The sequence below is a fragment of the Anopheles merus genome, chromosome 2R (assembly GCF_017562075.2).
Source record: "Anopheles merus strain MAF chromosome 2R, AmerM5.1, whole genome shotgun sequence".
NCBI lineage: Eukaryota > Metazoa > Arthropoda > Insecta > Diptera > Culicidae > Anopheles > Anopheles merus.
The window spans coordinates 26,947,100-26,962,352 of record NC_054082.1 but is presented as its reverse complement, the minus strand read 5'-3'; the positions used below and the strand labels follow the sequence as shown (position 1 = coordinate 26,962,352).

Genomic DNA, 15,253 nt, shown 5'->3' with positions numbered 1-15,253 from the left:
CTTGTGTGCTGAACTTGCACTTAAACCGGTTTTTCTTCGGTCGCAAAGTTTTCCTGCTTCTCTTACTATCCCCCACTTTCCGTTGTGTTGATGTTTCGAGGCCTACTTAGATGATGTTGCTTGTTTACTTTCCATGAGTAATCAAATCGCATCAAATCCAACAGCTCCACGCTGGAGCAGCATTACATCATCCAAATTCTTTCGATGACCCGCGGAACAGATTTCCGAACAGATTTGGCAAGGTGAATCGAACATGATGAAATGTTGCATACTTTGCGTACAATTCTTCGACCACGAGCATCCACGATCCACGTGTACACGTATGGGATGGGGGACAAAGTACATCCTGCCGTTCGCTGGGCGTTAGAAGTTGTAGTAGCGATTCACGCCAAGAACGCACCGCGAAACTTATGAACTTGACCGACTAGAGCCGCACACTCCCACAGCCGACGAAGCGCGGGGGGATGTGTATGTATGTGTGCGGTGGGCACGCGAGTGTGTGTGGTTAACGCACTTGGGTTATTTTCGGTCGCGTCACTACTATCTATCGAGGGTCCGCGCGCGCACCCGCCCATGAAAACCTTCCCTCTTTCGGGCGACACCGATACCGAAGGGTGCTGCCACACGTGCCCCGTCACACACACGCGTCAAAGGGCACCACCGACCGGATGAGCGAAATGCGTCCAATTTTGTGCGTTGTTTCATTACGTAAACTGGTGCACGGGTCTAGAATGAGCCAGTACCGGTTATCTGCCAACATCGCGCCATGCTGCGGCCACATGGAGCACGTTGTGGCGTTGTGTAGTGCGCCACAGCCGAAAAGGACCACAGACGAGGGAACGGGAGGCAGGGGAAGTTTATGCCGGACGACTACTTACGATGAACGTTGCGGTAGCAGCGGTTCATGCCGAACAGCTGACTCTGGTTCCTTAGCAGCACACTCATCGTCACTCTCTACGCAGGATGCGCAATTTTTCCTCCAAATAAAATAAAGACACTCTCAGCAGGAACAAACACAACACTATTCACACACGTTCGCCCTTCGGCACGGTTCCACACACGCACAAAACACGATACACGACGGCTACCTTGAAATGCGACTCCGTAAATTTGGTACTCCCGCTGGTCGATTCGCAAAAACAGGGTAAAAGATGATTCTGACTCGGTAGAGCTTATTATTGCAACACCGCACGGGTAAAATTTCGATTTCCCAAATTCGGAACACAGCAGACCAACCCGCCCCGCTGGGACCGGTGTTCTGGGACACTTGGTTCAGTGCAGTCGTTGCTACCGCAGGGTGGCGCCGCTTTCAACGATCCGTATTTTCGACGTCGAGACACTGTTCACGGTGGAGAGGGGAAATTTCCATCTCCAAAGTATCATCCGATACGGACCTTTGCTAAAAACCTGCTGGTGTATGCTGCCAAAGGGAGTGTGTGAAGGAAAAAAAAAAACAACAAAAGTGAAGAAATTGCCCTTTGACAATCAGCTCTGTTTGACAGCTGGGATGCGTTGGCCGATTTACAACAGTGGTTCGAGTGCTTCCGACTGTGCGACTCGTTTGTCGGCGCACGGAAACGCTTGCCGTGTGGGGTTGGCGGTTGAAAATTTGAAAACATATGTTTTAAATTTGTTCCGTGCAAAAATGATGACCACGTGAGAGCAGATATGTTGTTTGTTTGTTTTTGCCAACAAAATGGGCAACATACAAGATGGGGACCGCTTTCCAACCATCTGCTTGTAAGGTCTTGTCGCGGAATCTATTCAAAATACTTGGCCCAATTTGCTTCAGGCTTCGGCAGCAGCACAACAGCAGCAACAGCGACAGCATTGGCGCAGACGACGAGGTGCCCCCGCCTTCTCTGGATAAGATTGCCTGCGCCATTTAGCAGCTTAAGAGCAATAAACCGAGCGCTTCAAGATAGAGCCGGAGAGGCTTGCCGTCAAAATGCATCAGCTGATCATGAAAAGCTGGGAGCAGGAGTAACTACCGGAGGAGTGAATGCTGGGTGTAATTTACCCAGCAAGTACAAAAAGGGCAACAGGTTGCCAGGATCCGTAGTGCAGCCTATAAGATTCTGTCACCGATCCCGTTCGGCAGACTTACGCCCTATAAAATTTGTCGGCAGCTACCAAGCTGGATTTGTTTGAGACAAATCCACCACCGACCAAATTTTCACTCTACGGCATATCCTCCAGAAGTGCCGAGAGCGCCAGACGTGTGAGGCGTACACCAGACTCAAACGCGATGCAGCAAGAATTGGATTGAGAATCAATGCGACGAAGAAAAAGTACCTGCTTGCCGGAGAATCAGATCATCTGGGAAGCGGGATGACGACGACAATCTCGAGGTAATAAAGGAGTTCTCCCATCTCGGCACGGTCTTTACTTCGGGCAACGACATCAGCTGCGAAATCCGGAGACGCATTGTGCAGGGGAATCGTGCATACTAGGGGCTTCACCGACTACTGAGATCCAGAAGACTTCGAGCCCGTACGAAATGTGAGATATATTACACATTGGTCGGTGGTCCTCCATGGACAAGAGTCCTGGATCATTCGAGTGGGCGTTTTTGAGCATTGCATCTGAACCATCTTTGGTGGTGTGTTCGAGCATGGAACGTGGAGGAGAAGGAAGAACTACGAGCTTGCTGAGCTGTACGGCCAACCGAGCATCCTGACGGTGGCGAAGGCTGGTAGAATACGATGGATGGGGCATATCATGAGGATGCTGAACTCACGCCCCAGCGATCCCCCGTTCGCCGTAAGGCGCAGGGGAGCACAACGAACTCGGTGGCTGGATCAGGTGAAGCGAGACCTGTCGGAAATCCGGTGTCTACATGGATAGCAGGCTGCAGCCAGGGACCGAGCATCCGGGAGAATGATTGTTGACCGGGCAATGTCAAACCGATGAGCGACAGCATAGTTTTATCCCTACCAGAAAGATCAGCCACGTAGAGGAGGTCATCGAGCTTAGTGTCTAGATCAGGTGGAACAGGACCCATCAGAGATCTTAATGCAGATAAAAGCGATCAGATGCAGCCTTGAACTGGGTATTATGAAGTTCTCATATCTTTACCATATTGCTCGTTGGCCATATAAATGGACCCAGATTATGATGATAAAAACACGTCTGCTATGTATCTTCTAAAGCCGTCGCAACTCAAATACGTTTATTTCAACTGCATTAAACCTACCTACTCTACGAATTCTTATATACATATATTTAAAGTCTACCCAAACATTAAATGTCTAGTTCGAGCTGCCGGAAATTGGTTGTCTACCGGCCGCAGGTGGTATTGCCCGTCCGAACGTCCAGTTAAGCCACGGAATCAAACGGGCGTAGTGTTTCTTTATCTGCGATCGTCGATTGTTGCGGGTTGGATCCACTTTCGGGGGCAATCGACGCCTGTTCCACGCGTCGTACCGGTTGGAGACGGATATCTCGGCCACCTCATCGTACTGGCCACCCCGACCGGTAAGGTTGTACCGCTGCAGCCGTTCAAACAGACGCTGCTCCTTGCGATCGTACAGTACCGAGCTGGCGTTCAGTATCATTCCCAACTCCTGCGTCGACCAGTCTGTGCCTCCGATACGGATTTTATCCTCCCGCGCGGGAGTCCCATTTGTACCATCTGGATCCGAAGAAACGGGAGTGGATGTGCTGGAGTTGACCACCGCCGGCGGTAGTGACAGCTCTTCTACCTTTGTTTCCTCCTTCGTCGGATGCTGCCAATGATCCTCACTGTCGTGGGCCGTGTTAAGCACAATGTACTCGTGTAGCTTGTAGTCACCGCCGGTGGTGTTGTTGCCAGTATCGTTCTCCGCCGGCGGCACGTGAATGTGCAGCACTGGTAGTATGATGCGCAGCGACACATTTACTTCCGGCTCGGTGAGGCTTAGATTGGCAAACGGATCGCTATCGGCCTTGTACTCATCCACCGTTCTACCGTTCCCATCAGTATCACTTTCGTCGTCATCATCCTCCTCCTCGCTGTACGCTCGCACACCACCGTCGTGATCTTCCTCCTCCTCGGCAGGGTTGGAAAACTCGTCCGACGCATCGTCGTACGGTTTGGCGTCTTTCGTAGGGTCCGCTTTAACATCCGACAGCTTCTCACCATCCGTCAGCGTGGAGTTAAGAAAGTTCTCCAGCTTGGGTCCAAAGAAGCAAAAACGTAAATTATTAACAAATCGCCTTCATGTAGAAAACCCCCTTGAGACGTCTCCCCCCTCCCGAACCTACCTCACATTTGCCACACGGACGATCGTAAAAGGTGGACAGTACGGCCGCCTTTACGTACGCGTACTGTATCAGGCTCCAGGGCGGCTGTATGATGTACGACACCCGCGAGCAACGATCGATCACGTACACCTGGAACTCCCGCAGGCCAAACAGCGCAAACGTCCGGTTCTCGTTCAGGCGGTTCGGGTACGTGGTAAGATTGTATTCGCCCGCCAGCGTTTGAACGGCGGTGAGGAAGGTTGCAAAATCGTACTCCTCCAGCTCGTACGGTACACGGTGCAGTGAAGCACTGAGCAGAAACCGTACGTCGTTCCGGTACTCCGGCTGGCTGTGGAACGCCTGATATAGGTTATAGTAGCTAGACGAAGGGAGCAAAGAGAAGCAACAGGTGAGTAGTGATAGAAGAAGGTTGCGAGTGTTTGTAAAAGGGGGTTGGTTTTGCATGATGAGGCACAGCTTCACTGGGGGATGAAATGTATTCTTGCAAAAATCTCAGCATCTCACCGGGATGGAAACGAGCCCCTCCCCCTCCAGGAGCCCGGATAGCTCAGTCGGTAGAGCGTTGGACTTTTAATCCAACGGTCTGGGGTTCAAGTCCCCATTCGGGCGAGGGAAAAGTTTCTTTTTATTTAAGTTAGCAGTAATTGTCGGTAAGAAGCGGCTCGAGGCGCGGAAAGTTTTGATTTATATGATAAAACTCTGCCAGAAGCGTTAAGTCATGTTCTGCTTACAGATAGTGTAATTGAAATCTTCACAATTTGTCAAAATGATTTTTCTGATTTTTTGCATCATGAAAAATCCAAATGCATGTTATTCAATAATCCCCAAAATATGCTACTAGCACCACATCTTAGCTTTTGTCACATATATATCACTTTTGTAAAGGATTTCACTTTATTATGAAAATGCTCAAATATCAAGCATTTCAACACTAATCACACGTGGATAATTTACTGTAAAACTTCAATTAATATAAAATCATACTAAATGAGCTTAAAACATCCACATTACAAGATTTACACCACACCAAGACAGGCCATGTCGACTATGTCGACCACTTGCCTACACGTGCACCGTGTAGCACTATCACTATCAATCGAACTCTAGATTTTCCACAAGGAATAGCTTTACACTATGTGCAGCAAACAAAACGAACCACACACATTCGCGCACATACACACACACTTACTACTTGATCTGCTCCCGGTAGTCGATCTTGTTGTAGAAGATTGGATCCCGATCGGCAAAGATGCGCGGCGTTTGCACCGGTTTCGGCGGCGCCACATTGTACAGCACCGTGATTTTACCGAAAAAATCATCCGCCCCGTCAGCACCGAACTCGCGCACCAGCACTGGCCGATCCAGCATGCTGCACGTTTCCAGCTCCTCGCTGATGCTCATCTCCTGCGCTATGGCCGCTGATCCACAGCACAAGATCAGCAGTCCCACGATCGCTTGGGATCGATCGGTCAGCAACATTGTCTTCTGTGCTGGAGAAACAAACTTAAATTCCACTTTTGAAAACTGCAACTGCAAGTTTCACTCCGCCACACACACACATAGGGTTGAGTAAAGCGCTGTTTGCACGCACGCTCGACAACACAACGTGCGCGATCCAATCGATCACTCGCTCGATCTGCAACTGAACGCGCGGCTATGGAACTGGAGCGCGCGAACGTGTACCTCTTGCGCGTGTGGTGGCCAAAGAGGTAATAGCATTGCGTCTGCGTCGCCACAACTCCCCCTTCTTCATTGGAGGAGATGGACCTTTCTCGCTCACGCACCCACAATCTTAGAGGATGCACACAAGGCGCGCCAGCGCGCTTAGACGGCTGGACATGGCGAATGGTTCCCTGTGTGTGCCGCCTTCTCCTCTTCTATGCGCATCGTTAAATCCCTAACGTGCCGTTTGCTAAGGGGGAGACATAGGGAAGGTGTGTATGTGTGTATCTGATTTCTGGTTTTTGTGTTTGATTTCTTTCCACTGGAATTTCCTGCGAAGCCGCCTATACGTGCGGGAGAAGGGAGCGAAGGTTTAGAACGGATCAGGTTACGCATCTGCAGCAACCACGTGTAGCGCTTGCGCGCGGGCGCTCGCGCTCGCGGAAGTATTTACGGCCGAATGGAATGACAACAGGGGGAGGATTTGTTGAGGTTGTTGATTGTTGGTCTTCTCCGTGGTCACATAACACCGGCATCCAGTATATGTGTGTGTGTGTGTGTGTGTGTGTGTGTATGTGTGTATGTGCGTGGTTATCCATAAGAAACGGGGGATGCGCTTTCCTGGATTTTCGTCCAAAACAGCACTCGCAATTCTCTGCACAAAACGGCGCAATACTTCAGTTGTTTTCGGTGCTGTGGAAATGGACTTTTCGTGAACAATCGTTCTCTCCGAGGGTCGTAATCATCTTTGACCTCCGCCGGCCTGTGCCGTCTCAGTAATTGCATCGAAAATGAGCCTCCAAAATTATCCTCTTTAATGAGACCGCGGAAAACCATGTTGTGCCCTTATTTTCGACCCCTGTCCACTGTCTGTCTCTCTGCAGCTGAACGAATGAATGAAGTGTGTTTATGCAAGCGCCCAAGATGCTGCTGCATCGCGCGACGACAAATGCGCCGCAAGTACCATTGTTTTTCCACTCACTTAGCCCGATTCTCAGCGGAGATGAGTGCAGAAGGAAAACAAAACTATTGGCAACGAGAAAAGACCCCCCAGCAGCATCACCTGGCGGCTCACTCCCACACGCTGTGTGCTGTTACCTTTTGCGCGACGGTGTTGCACCATTTTGGTGGACGCAAGGGGTGGACGCTTGTATGTAAGTGCATCGCGCGAGTGCATTACCCTCAAACCCTACCCCACGCACAAGCGGGCGCTCTCGCGCTCTCTATCTCTCTCTCTCTCTAGCTCCTTCTCAATCATTTGCCGTTATTAGTTCATGGAAAAAGTCAATTCGAACGATTAAAAACATTGCCGGGGTTTTGCAGTGGTGGTGGGGTTGAAGACAGTTGGTGACGACCATCAGTTGCTCTACGATTGGCTCATGTGTGGACGATGCTGCACTTGGGTCTATTTGCGAAGTAGGTTTCTCATATTGTTTTGCGTCGCACGAGTCTTTAATACCCTTGACTGGTGGAGAGGTGGAAGAAACTACGTGATCTAAAGAGCGTAGGAAACGAAGAGCAGGAGGAAATTGAGCTTAGTAAAACCGGGCGAACGAATCATTTCCGCTAACGTAAACACTCACGTCTGAAATTGATAGAAAAGTCTTACGGCGAGATGCAATTGATGCAAATCGAAAAAAACCTTCTTTATCGGGGCCTCTCTATCGAACTTGGCGAAGCTGTGCCAGTAACATAGCTTCTTTTATCGACTTAAAAATTATTAGAAATTTTTAATTGCGACCATACCGTTAGCACTCTCTACGATACCGCAAGCTTGCTGTAAACCCTGTTATGCTTCTGTTTGGAGTGTATTATACGTGAACTGAAGCATTCGTTACTCCGGTTGATATTAATTAATGTGGTTTTCTTCGAAAAATTCCTTGATTATGCGGAAGTTATGATTTTAAACATATGTTTGATTCAAATATTTAAACATTTCTACAATGTGTGATTGTCAGTTCAAGCGCGCAGCTTAATTTATATACTGCTTTAAGCACCTCGTCATTCATCGCCTTCGTGGCGCAATCGGTTAGCGCGTTCGGCTGTTAACCGAAAGGTTGGTGGTTCGAGTCCACCCGGGGGCGGCGAAACATTTTTTTAATGTTATAAATGTTTTTTTTTCCTTTTTTCCTAACGATTCTACAGAAACATATGTTACTGCAAATTATGCAGAGCAAAGAAACAACACAAATTTCAAACACTTTCTCACATTGAGATGCAATTTATTTGACCTTTTTGTTTACATACTAACACAACAGCGTTAATCTTTCGCGTTGATTTCAAGTGATGTAAACGCGCACGAAAGATTCTATCACAATCAATCTCCCCGGGGCGCGAAGTGTGTTTTTACCCCTATATTTCATCCATTATACAAATTGATTATACAAATTGAGAAATGTTGGAATATACAGATACACGTTACATTAATAATTGCTTCATAGAAGGGGGGGGGGGAGGATTGGTGGTTCGGTCCGACTAGTTTGCTAGACACACACACACCGTCTAACTATCATTCATCAACTATCATTGAGTCTGTTTTGTTGTGCGTGAGAGGAGTGGATTTTGAATAAATGGCAAAGTATTACAATGTTTGCTGAAGTAATTGTTTACTTTTATCGGAAAACGCTCCTCCGAAATCGGAAGACAACATCAATAATATAGTAACATATGGCATCGTCTAATTTCTTCGTGATTCGATCACACCGTGTCCCTGCTAGCCTATATGCACGCACGCACGCACGCACGTGTGTTGGAGTCCTATATTTGTTCCTTACTGCTATTAACTATAATTTCCAACCACGCCTGCCATTCTACGTATCTTACTCAATTAGCAACTAACTTAATTTTGAAAGACGGTTCAGAATCGTTCTCTCTTGGCGCTCTCTTTCAATGCATCATGATTTATATTTACATCGCTTGTTACCGTTCAGTATGGGAGGGAAAGGGTGTTGTCTATTTCCCCTACCAGGTGTAGGTAGATAGTAGTAATCGTCAGCTTAACCTATCACATTATATCGTGCGTGTGATTTTGTAGCGTGTAAGTTGTTTGTTACGGGACAGTTTAACAAATATCTATACAAAAATAAACGTACCGTTTCCGATGCGCAACGCAACAAACGAACCACGCACGCCGTGTACTGTGTACTTGCCGCCGGAAACCAGCCAGCCTTGAAGAAATGTACCTTGTACTGTTACCATAAACTCTAATGTTCCAGATAAATGGTCATGAACGCCATCAGTCCGATGCCGAGCAGCAGGGCGGCAAACTGCTTGAACGATTCCCACGGGCTCGACTCGTCCAGCAGATCCGGCAGCACCGTCACGAGTGCAATGTGCAGAAAGCCACCGGCAGTGAACGGTGCAATCCAGGAGGTTTTTGCCTCCAGCGCCGTCGTAGCACCGCTACCACCGATCGCCACCAGCGCACCGAGCAAACCGGCCCCGGCGGTAAGAAGCTGCGCCTTGGCCGCATCCCAGCGGCTAAATCCGGACCGGAGCAGGATCGCAAAGTCGCCCACTTCGTGCGGAATTTCGTGCACTGGATGTGAAAGGGGAAAGGAGGAAAAAAGAAAAGCTATTAGACTCGACTCGTTGCAACCACCGGTTTTTCCACCGGCAAAACTTACACAAAATGGCAAACGTAGCCAGTAGGCCGTGCTGTAGCGAGACCAGGAACGAACCCGCCACCGCCAGCCCGTGCGTAAAGTTGTCGATCGAATTGGCCAGCAGATTCAAATATCCGGCCACCTTCTTGTGGCCCGCTTCGTCACGTGCCGACTCCCCGTTTCCCGCCAGGAAGCACCCGTTCGGTACGTCCTCGATGTCGCACGAACCCTTCCCATCGCCACCGCAGCCAACGAACCCTTCCGGCAGTTTGCCACCACTTCGGCGCAGCAGACAGGTGGCAATTTCGACACACTTTGGCTGCGGGTTTTTTTCGTCCACGTTTGCATAGCCGGAAAAGATCTTTTCCACCATCGTGAAGAGCAGCAGACCGCCCAACACCCAGAGGCCGCTGCGCAGGGACGGATGACCGTCGGCCGTCGGTCCGGCCGCAATCTCGTGCTCCCACGTTTCCGGCAGCAGGTGTAGAAAGACATCGCCCAGCAGGCCACCCACGGCGAAGCTGAGCAGCAGTTTGAGGGTCTTAGATTCGGCCGCTAAAATGAAACAAAGAAAAGGCGATTAATGTAGGAAGGTGACGAAGCGCAGGCGATGGGGGGTGCTTTGCACATAAGCGGAAGGGATGTCGATGATGATCTCGTTTGCTCACTGATCTCGTTTGCCAGATGGCACGTCGCTGTGTCTGCGATTGACGATGGGTTTGTGATGAATCAATAGAGATAGGGAACGCGCGCGCAACCGAGCGATACCGGTGAGTGTGTGTGTGTATATGTGTTTTTGGGTGCAATAAAGAATGTTCATACACTTGAAAGATCCCGATAAAACTGCCCGAAGGGTCGTAAATTAATTTCTGTACGCTTCCTGCGGGACACTGGGTGCACTGATTGGTGAGACAAATAGGCATGTCGTACAACAACGACATCACCATAGTAACGCGAATCGATACAGCAACAGCAAATGGATCTTATGAACCTGTTTTAAGCTCAGGAGCCTTTATAAAAACCTGAGTCCAATCCCTTAGCGAATGAGGCGACACATATGACACGATGTAAAAAACACTTATTAATTAATTTATCAACATTACAGAGGAAACTTACGGTCACTCAGTTCCGACTCCTTTCCACCTTTGGCCGGATCCGGTATGATAAACATCGGCAGTATGCCGGACAGTCCGATCAGTGCCGAACCGAGCAGCGAAAACACCCACGGCACGTAGCCGAACGAGACGATAAACTCCGGCACGAAGTGATTCATCTCCCGGTACAGATAGACGAGCGTTTCGTCCAGAAAGCTGCTGGTTACGTTCATCATCGTTGCCATCTTCACTGCGACCGCTGGGGATCGGAGAGTATTTCTTCGTTACACTTCGCAAAAGTCTGCGGATGAACTGCTGCGCCCTTCCTACACTACACTCGAGGACGCGCGCGTTGTGAACTCAAAGGGACTACAGTCCAGCAGTTCCCATTCAGTGGATTGGCGAACACAATGGCAATCAAGGCCCGCCGCGTGCCTGGTTGCGTGATTTAGTACAAGATGCTCCGCTGTCACTGCAAATTTGACTCTCTTGTGTGTTGCTTGTGCGGTTTGCAGCCTGTCTGCCTGCCTGCGTAGATTGGACACCACCCGCCGGGTGCTGTCCGTTGAGAATATTTAGTCCGGTACGGTGGCGTTTGAAGGTTTTCTTCTTACTCAAGCACTCGAAACTAATCGACCCTGAAGGAATTCGGAATCACAATTAGCAGCTTGGCGCGTCCGTTACGGGGTCTTGGGGTTTTGGCTCTCCAGACCTTGAGATTGTTTTGGTGTTTTCGTTCTTAACTATACATTCACCTGTAAAGGAAAGGGAGGCAAGAAAAAGAAAAAAACAGAATTCATTAGCAATGCAGTGTGTAAAAAAAACGGCGAACGAAAACATGTTGTAACCACACTACGAAGCAGACCAACCCAGTACAAAGGGCGAAGGGGGTAACAAGAGCACCGACCGCGTCTTGTTAGGGCCGCTCGTTCTTCACTAATGACACAACCAGCTGATTTTGATGTCATTCTTATCGTCTCTCTAGTGGCTGCAAGTATGTGCCCCTCGCGCGCGCTCTCTCTCTCTCTCTTTCTCTTTCCCGATTCACTCCCGCATCCCAGCAGATACATAGGAAACGCACACCACGGTCCGAAAAGGGGAATGATACATAGAAAATAGCACTTTACAGCACAACAACTGGGCAAACGGACAATGCAAACGAAAGTATTGATAAAGCAGCGCGCACTTTGTAAACGGTAAACCCTTCTGACGCTCTGCTCTGTGGATGGGAAGCAATTCTTATCCGCGTGGTGTTGTAGCATAACTCTCAGGTACAAGACAGCCGTTGTTGTCATTGACGCTGGCAATGCCTGCCAGAGATATGGGAAGGGGCAAACGCGTAGTAACCTGAATCTTTCCGTTTTGTCCCCGGTTCGGGGCGCGATTCTTTTGTCATCCACTTTACGGCAGGCCGGGATGATGACCGGATCCGGCGTGTTTATCACTTGCTATCGTGACAGAATTGCAACATTTCTTACCATATCGCTTTCGCAGTCGTATTTCCGAGGATACACACACGACACCACCAGCCTTCGAATATCGACTGATCCGCGAACCTAGTCGTGTGTCGATCGCAGAACGTGTTTGTGCGGCCTTGGTCGGACGGGGGAAGGGAGAGAAAGGAAGAATAAAAAAGTACGACAACCACACGGGATCAACCGCGAAGCGTAAACCTTTAGCGTGGTAGTGGTGTGTGAGCAGCGAGAAAACCATTTCTGCGCACGCAATTCAAACCATGTAAAACCGAGCCGCCAGTTTGTTAGCGCGCACACACAGTCACACACATACGCTTTAAACGTGCAACTGCGCACTTCAAAACCATTCGGACTGCTTGCTCTTCTGGCCACCGGCAAACCGACACCCTGCCCGACGACGTCCAAATGGTTGCAACCGTATGGAAAGGGAAATCATTGCTAACTATCGCTCTGTGTGTGTCTGTGTCTGTGCGCGGGCCCGTGTCTCTTGTGTACACTCAGCAACCATGTGATTTCTTTGTTCGGCTCCAACCATCTGAAAACCATCTAGTCATCCGATCGCCTCCCTAACCCGGCCCGCAGGGTTTTCTGTGTATGGGTGAGATGTGTATCCAAAGATGGTTTTCTACCCGTTTTCTATGCCCGCTGCTATGACGCACCACACAGCGCACTGGGGTGAGATGAAGTGCTTTGGCGCGGTGGTGTTTGCTACTGATAAGATGGTTTTACCGCACAACCATATTTGCACAGCAGCCAACCATCACGGCACAACCATTATTGAACGCATTCCATGTAACCATTTTTGTTGTTGCTGCCGCTTATCGCTCCGACCGCTGCCTGGTGAGACTATTTTTCTGGAACCGAGAAAAGCGTGATGGTTGTAGGTGGTTTGCATGACTATTTGCCATCTTTACACACACCGCCCGGGATGATAAGCCGCGCGGGAGAGTGCAATGTAATGCTATTTCGATGCGATTACAATAATGCGACGCTAGAACCGTTTGTGCTGTTCTACACAAATTGCACTGCTGCCCGTAGCTGTGTTGTTTTCATTCCGTTTGAAACCGGGGTTTGCCGTTACCTTAGTTTCCATATCGGTCGCTAACGTAGATCGGTATTCGTTCTGTGTGTTTAGCGAAACAAAACATGTTATCCTTGAACCTTCGTCGCTGACCCGTCGTCGTTCTGATTCGAGCAAAATTACAAATAAGGCTATTTACATTTGCCGCATGACAAAAAAATACAATGATTTTGTTTTTTTCAACGAGGGTCGAACCAGCACCGATCATGCGTTCTCGATCGAAGGAGAAAAATACGAGGAAACACAGCTTTTACGTAAACACGCGTCCAGTGCTAGTAGACCGGAAATCACAGAAATAATTTGAACACACATACACCTACCTTCCTAAACATTGGGCGTGATTTTCTCTTTCTGCACTGAAGCTTAGAAATGTTGAGCAATGTTTGCACGTACGGTCGGGTGCCACTTCCATGGAACGTTATTGCGACTGCACCTAGCCTGGTGCGAAAATGGTTTTTTATACAGAGAGACGAAACGAATGGTTTGTTGTGACAGTACGGTCCAAAACAGCTGTGGGCGGATGCATTTTGACATGCGCGTTTGGATCCCCAAGTAGCATACGGGCAGGTTTGATCATTTGACAGATTTGTTAAGGATTACAGTTTGCTCCCAAAATACGCAGTACAAGCAAATTTTGGATAAACGCTAATTTTAAATTGTTGAATGTTTTTGAAGTAAATTGTACTAATGAAACGCGTTAATCTGCAGAATTTGATTTTTTTTGTTTATGCAATTTCAAAAAGATAAAAGAAAAATTTTTTTTTCAATATTCTCTCTCATTCTACTTGTTGTGGACAGACCGCTGCCTCATCCTGAGGGCTCGCCGTTGACAGCAGGGCTGTCATCCGGTGACGTCCTCAGTGAGGATCGCGGCGCGAGAAGGACCAGCCGTCCTCTCCCCGCATTGCGTGTTATTGTGTGGTATTATTTATTATTGTAAACAGTTGAACATATACCAAAGATAGTGATAAAATACATATTCTGTTTGTGCCGTACACCACCGTCCTCATGTTTGTTTTGTGCGGACACAACAGTGGCGACGAGGATGGGATCCTCCTCGCGTAGGGGGGGATCCTACAACGTACCGACGCAGCACGGAGGCCACCATTGCGGTTCCACCATTGCGCAACCGCCATCGCGCAGGATGGGCTCGCTCGAGCTTGCGCGAAGCCCCAGGATCCTCACTCCGCTGCAGCACTATACCGGACAAAGCGAGGGGACATTCCGCTTTGGACCGTCGTCACACGGCATCACCGCCGCCCGCTGCAGCGTCATCGGACACACTGCCCAAGTGCCACAAATCCACTAAACGACCACTAAACGGCTTCTAAACGACTCAAGTTCTCTACCTAAACGGAATATAGAAAGACTTCGTTTAGCAGACGCCAAACGACTCATGCATTCTAAAAATAGCAAAAAAGCTGGTGGCGCTATCTGTTGGTGGGATACCCCAACCAGTTGAGCTTCATCGCTTGGAGGAGAGCTTTCTCATTTCCTCTGTACTGTTGTATGGTTTCGCATTGAAGTTATGCATCGCTAGAACTAAAACCACCGACAAACCGACGTGACACTTCGAACAAAATGAGCTTCAAAAGTTGTCTCCTTATTTCAAATGAAAATACGTTAAACACTAGCGCCATCTCTATAATGATTCGCTTACTACACTAACACAGAGAAGAAACTGCTAAACCCCCTTTTTGTTTTCCTCTGCAAATTCCAATGTGCATTGTTTTATTTACTTCTTACATCTTTTGCATTGATTTGGAAACTTATAAAATGATTTTCCTGGGTGTTTTGTCCAATAATTCTCACAAAATCTTGCCTCACATTTCCTTTGCCATTTGTATTTAGAAAAGTTGTTTACATCGAAGCAGCAGTGAACAGAGTTTACTTTGACAGAAGTGTTCGCCTCACTGGTAAATGACAGTACTTTCGTGTGGGACACTTTTGTAACGCCAGTGTCACGTCGGTTTGTCGGTGCTAGAACGGCGATACGATTGTTTAAATACTAAACTCCAACGGAAACCACCAGCACTGAAGCAAGTGAGATTTGAGCAATGGTCATTGGTGTTGATTCCCACGTATCTAACC

General features: G+C 48.6%; 2 protein-coding genes and 2 non-coding genes across 8 annotated transcripts; 2 read left to right on the top strand and 2 right to left on the bottom strand.

Annotated features, from left to right (window-relative positions):
• Positions 1-3,148: 3,148 nt before the first annotated feature.
• On the bottom strand, positions 3,149-6,073 carry LOC121590449. Its single transcript, XM_041910156.1, has 3 exons — positions 5,435-6,073; positions 4,246-4,603; positions 3,149-4,154 (listed from the first exon to the last, which is right to left on the bottom strand). The coding sequence occupies exons 1-3, from the start codon at positions 5,722-5,724 to the stop codon at positions 3,252-3,254; spliced, it is 1,551 nt and encodes a 516-aa protein (XP_041766090.1). The 5' UTR covers positions 5,725-6,073; the 3' UTR covers positions 3,149-3,251.
• Trnak-uuu lies at positions 4,782-4,854 on the top strand. The gene has a single exon. It is a non-coding gene; the product is annotated as a tRNA-Lys (tRNA).
• Positions 6,074-7,917: 1,844 nt separating the features above from the next.
• Trnan-guu lies at positions 7,918-7,991 on the top strand. Its single transcript has one exon. It is a non-coding gene; the product is annotated as a tRNA-Asn (tRNA).
• A 107-nt stretch (positions 7,992-8,098) lies between these two features.
• Positions 8,099-13,678, bottom strand: LOC121589010 (zinc transporter ZIP13 homolog). Of its 5 annotated transcripts, XM_041907547.1 has the most exons (5): positions 13,483-13,678; positions 11,221-11,361; positions 10,629-11,164; positions 9,534-10,067; positions 8,099-9,445 (listed from the first exon to the last, which is right to left on the bottom strand). In XM_041907547.1, the coding sequence occupies exons 3-5, from the start codon at positions 10,849-10,851 to the stop codon at positions 9,111-9,113; spliced, it is 1,092 nt and encodes a 363-aa protein (XP_041763481.1). In that variant the 5' UTR covers positions 10,852-11,164; positions 11,221-11,361; positions 13,483-13,678; the 3' UTR covers positions 8,099-9,110. The 5 variants fall into 5 exon arrangements, with proteins under 5 accessions (XP_041763481.1, XP_041763476.1, XP_041763478.1 ...); XM_041907542.1 differs by having other exon boundaries at positions 10,629-11,361; XM_041907544.1 differs by lacking the exon at positions 13,483-13,678 and adding an exon at positions 12,085-12,548 and having other exon boundaries at positions 10,629-11,361.
• Between the last annotated feature and the right edge of the window lie 1,575 nt (positions 13,679-15,253).

What these genes read in the sequence shown, in the direction of transcription:
- LOC121590449 (XM_041910156.1), bottom strand. Translation starts at nt 5,724, where the DNA reads ATGTTGCTGACCGATCGATCCCAAGCGATCGTGGGACTGCTGATCTTG. An exon ending in TACCGGGAGCAGATCAAGTA is followed by an intron (nt 4,604 to 5,434) that starts GTAAGTGTGTGT and finishes CCCTTCGTCTAG; the next exon opens with CTACTATAACCTATATCAGG. An exon ending in GTCCGTGTGGCAAATGTGAG is followed by an intron (nt 4,155 to 4,245) that starts GTAGGTTCGGGA and finishes TTTGGACCCAAG; the next exon opens with CTGGAGAACTTTCTTAACTC.
- LOC121589010 (XM_041907542.1), bottom strand. Translation starts at nt 10,851, where the DNA reads ATGGCAACGATGATGAACGTAACCAGCAGCTTTCTGGACGAAACGCTC. An exon ending in GGAGTCGGAACTGAGTGACC is followed by an intron (nt 10,068 to 10,628) that starts GTAAGTTTCCTC and finishes GTTTCATTTTAG; the next exon opens with CGGCCGAATCTAAGACCCTC. An exon ending in GGCTACGTTTGCCATTTTGT is followed by an intron (nt 9,446 to 9,533) that starts GTAAGTTTTGCC and finishes TTTCACATCCAG; the next exon opens with TGCACGAAATTCCGCACGAA.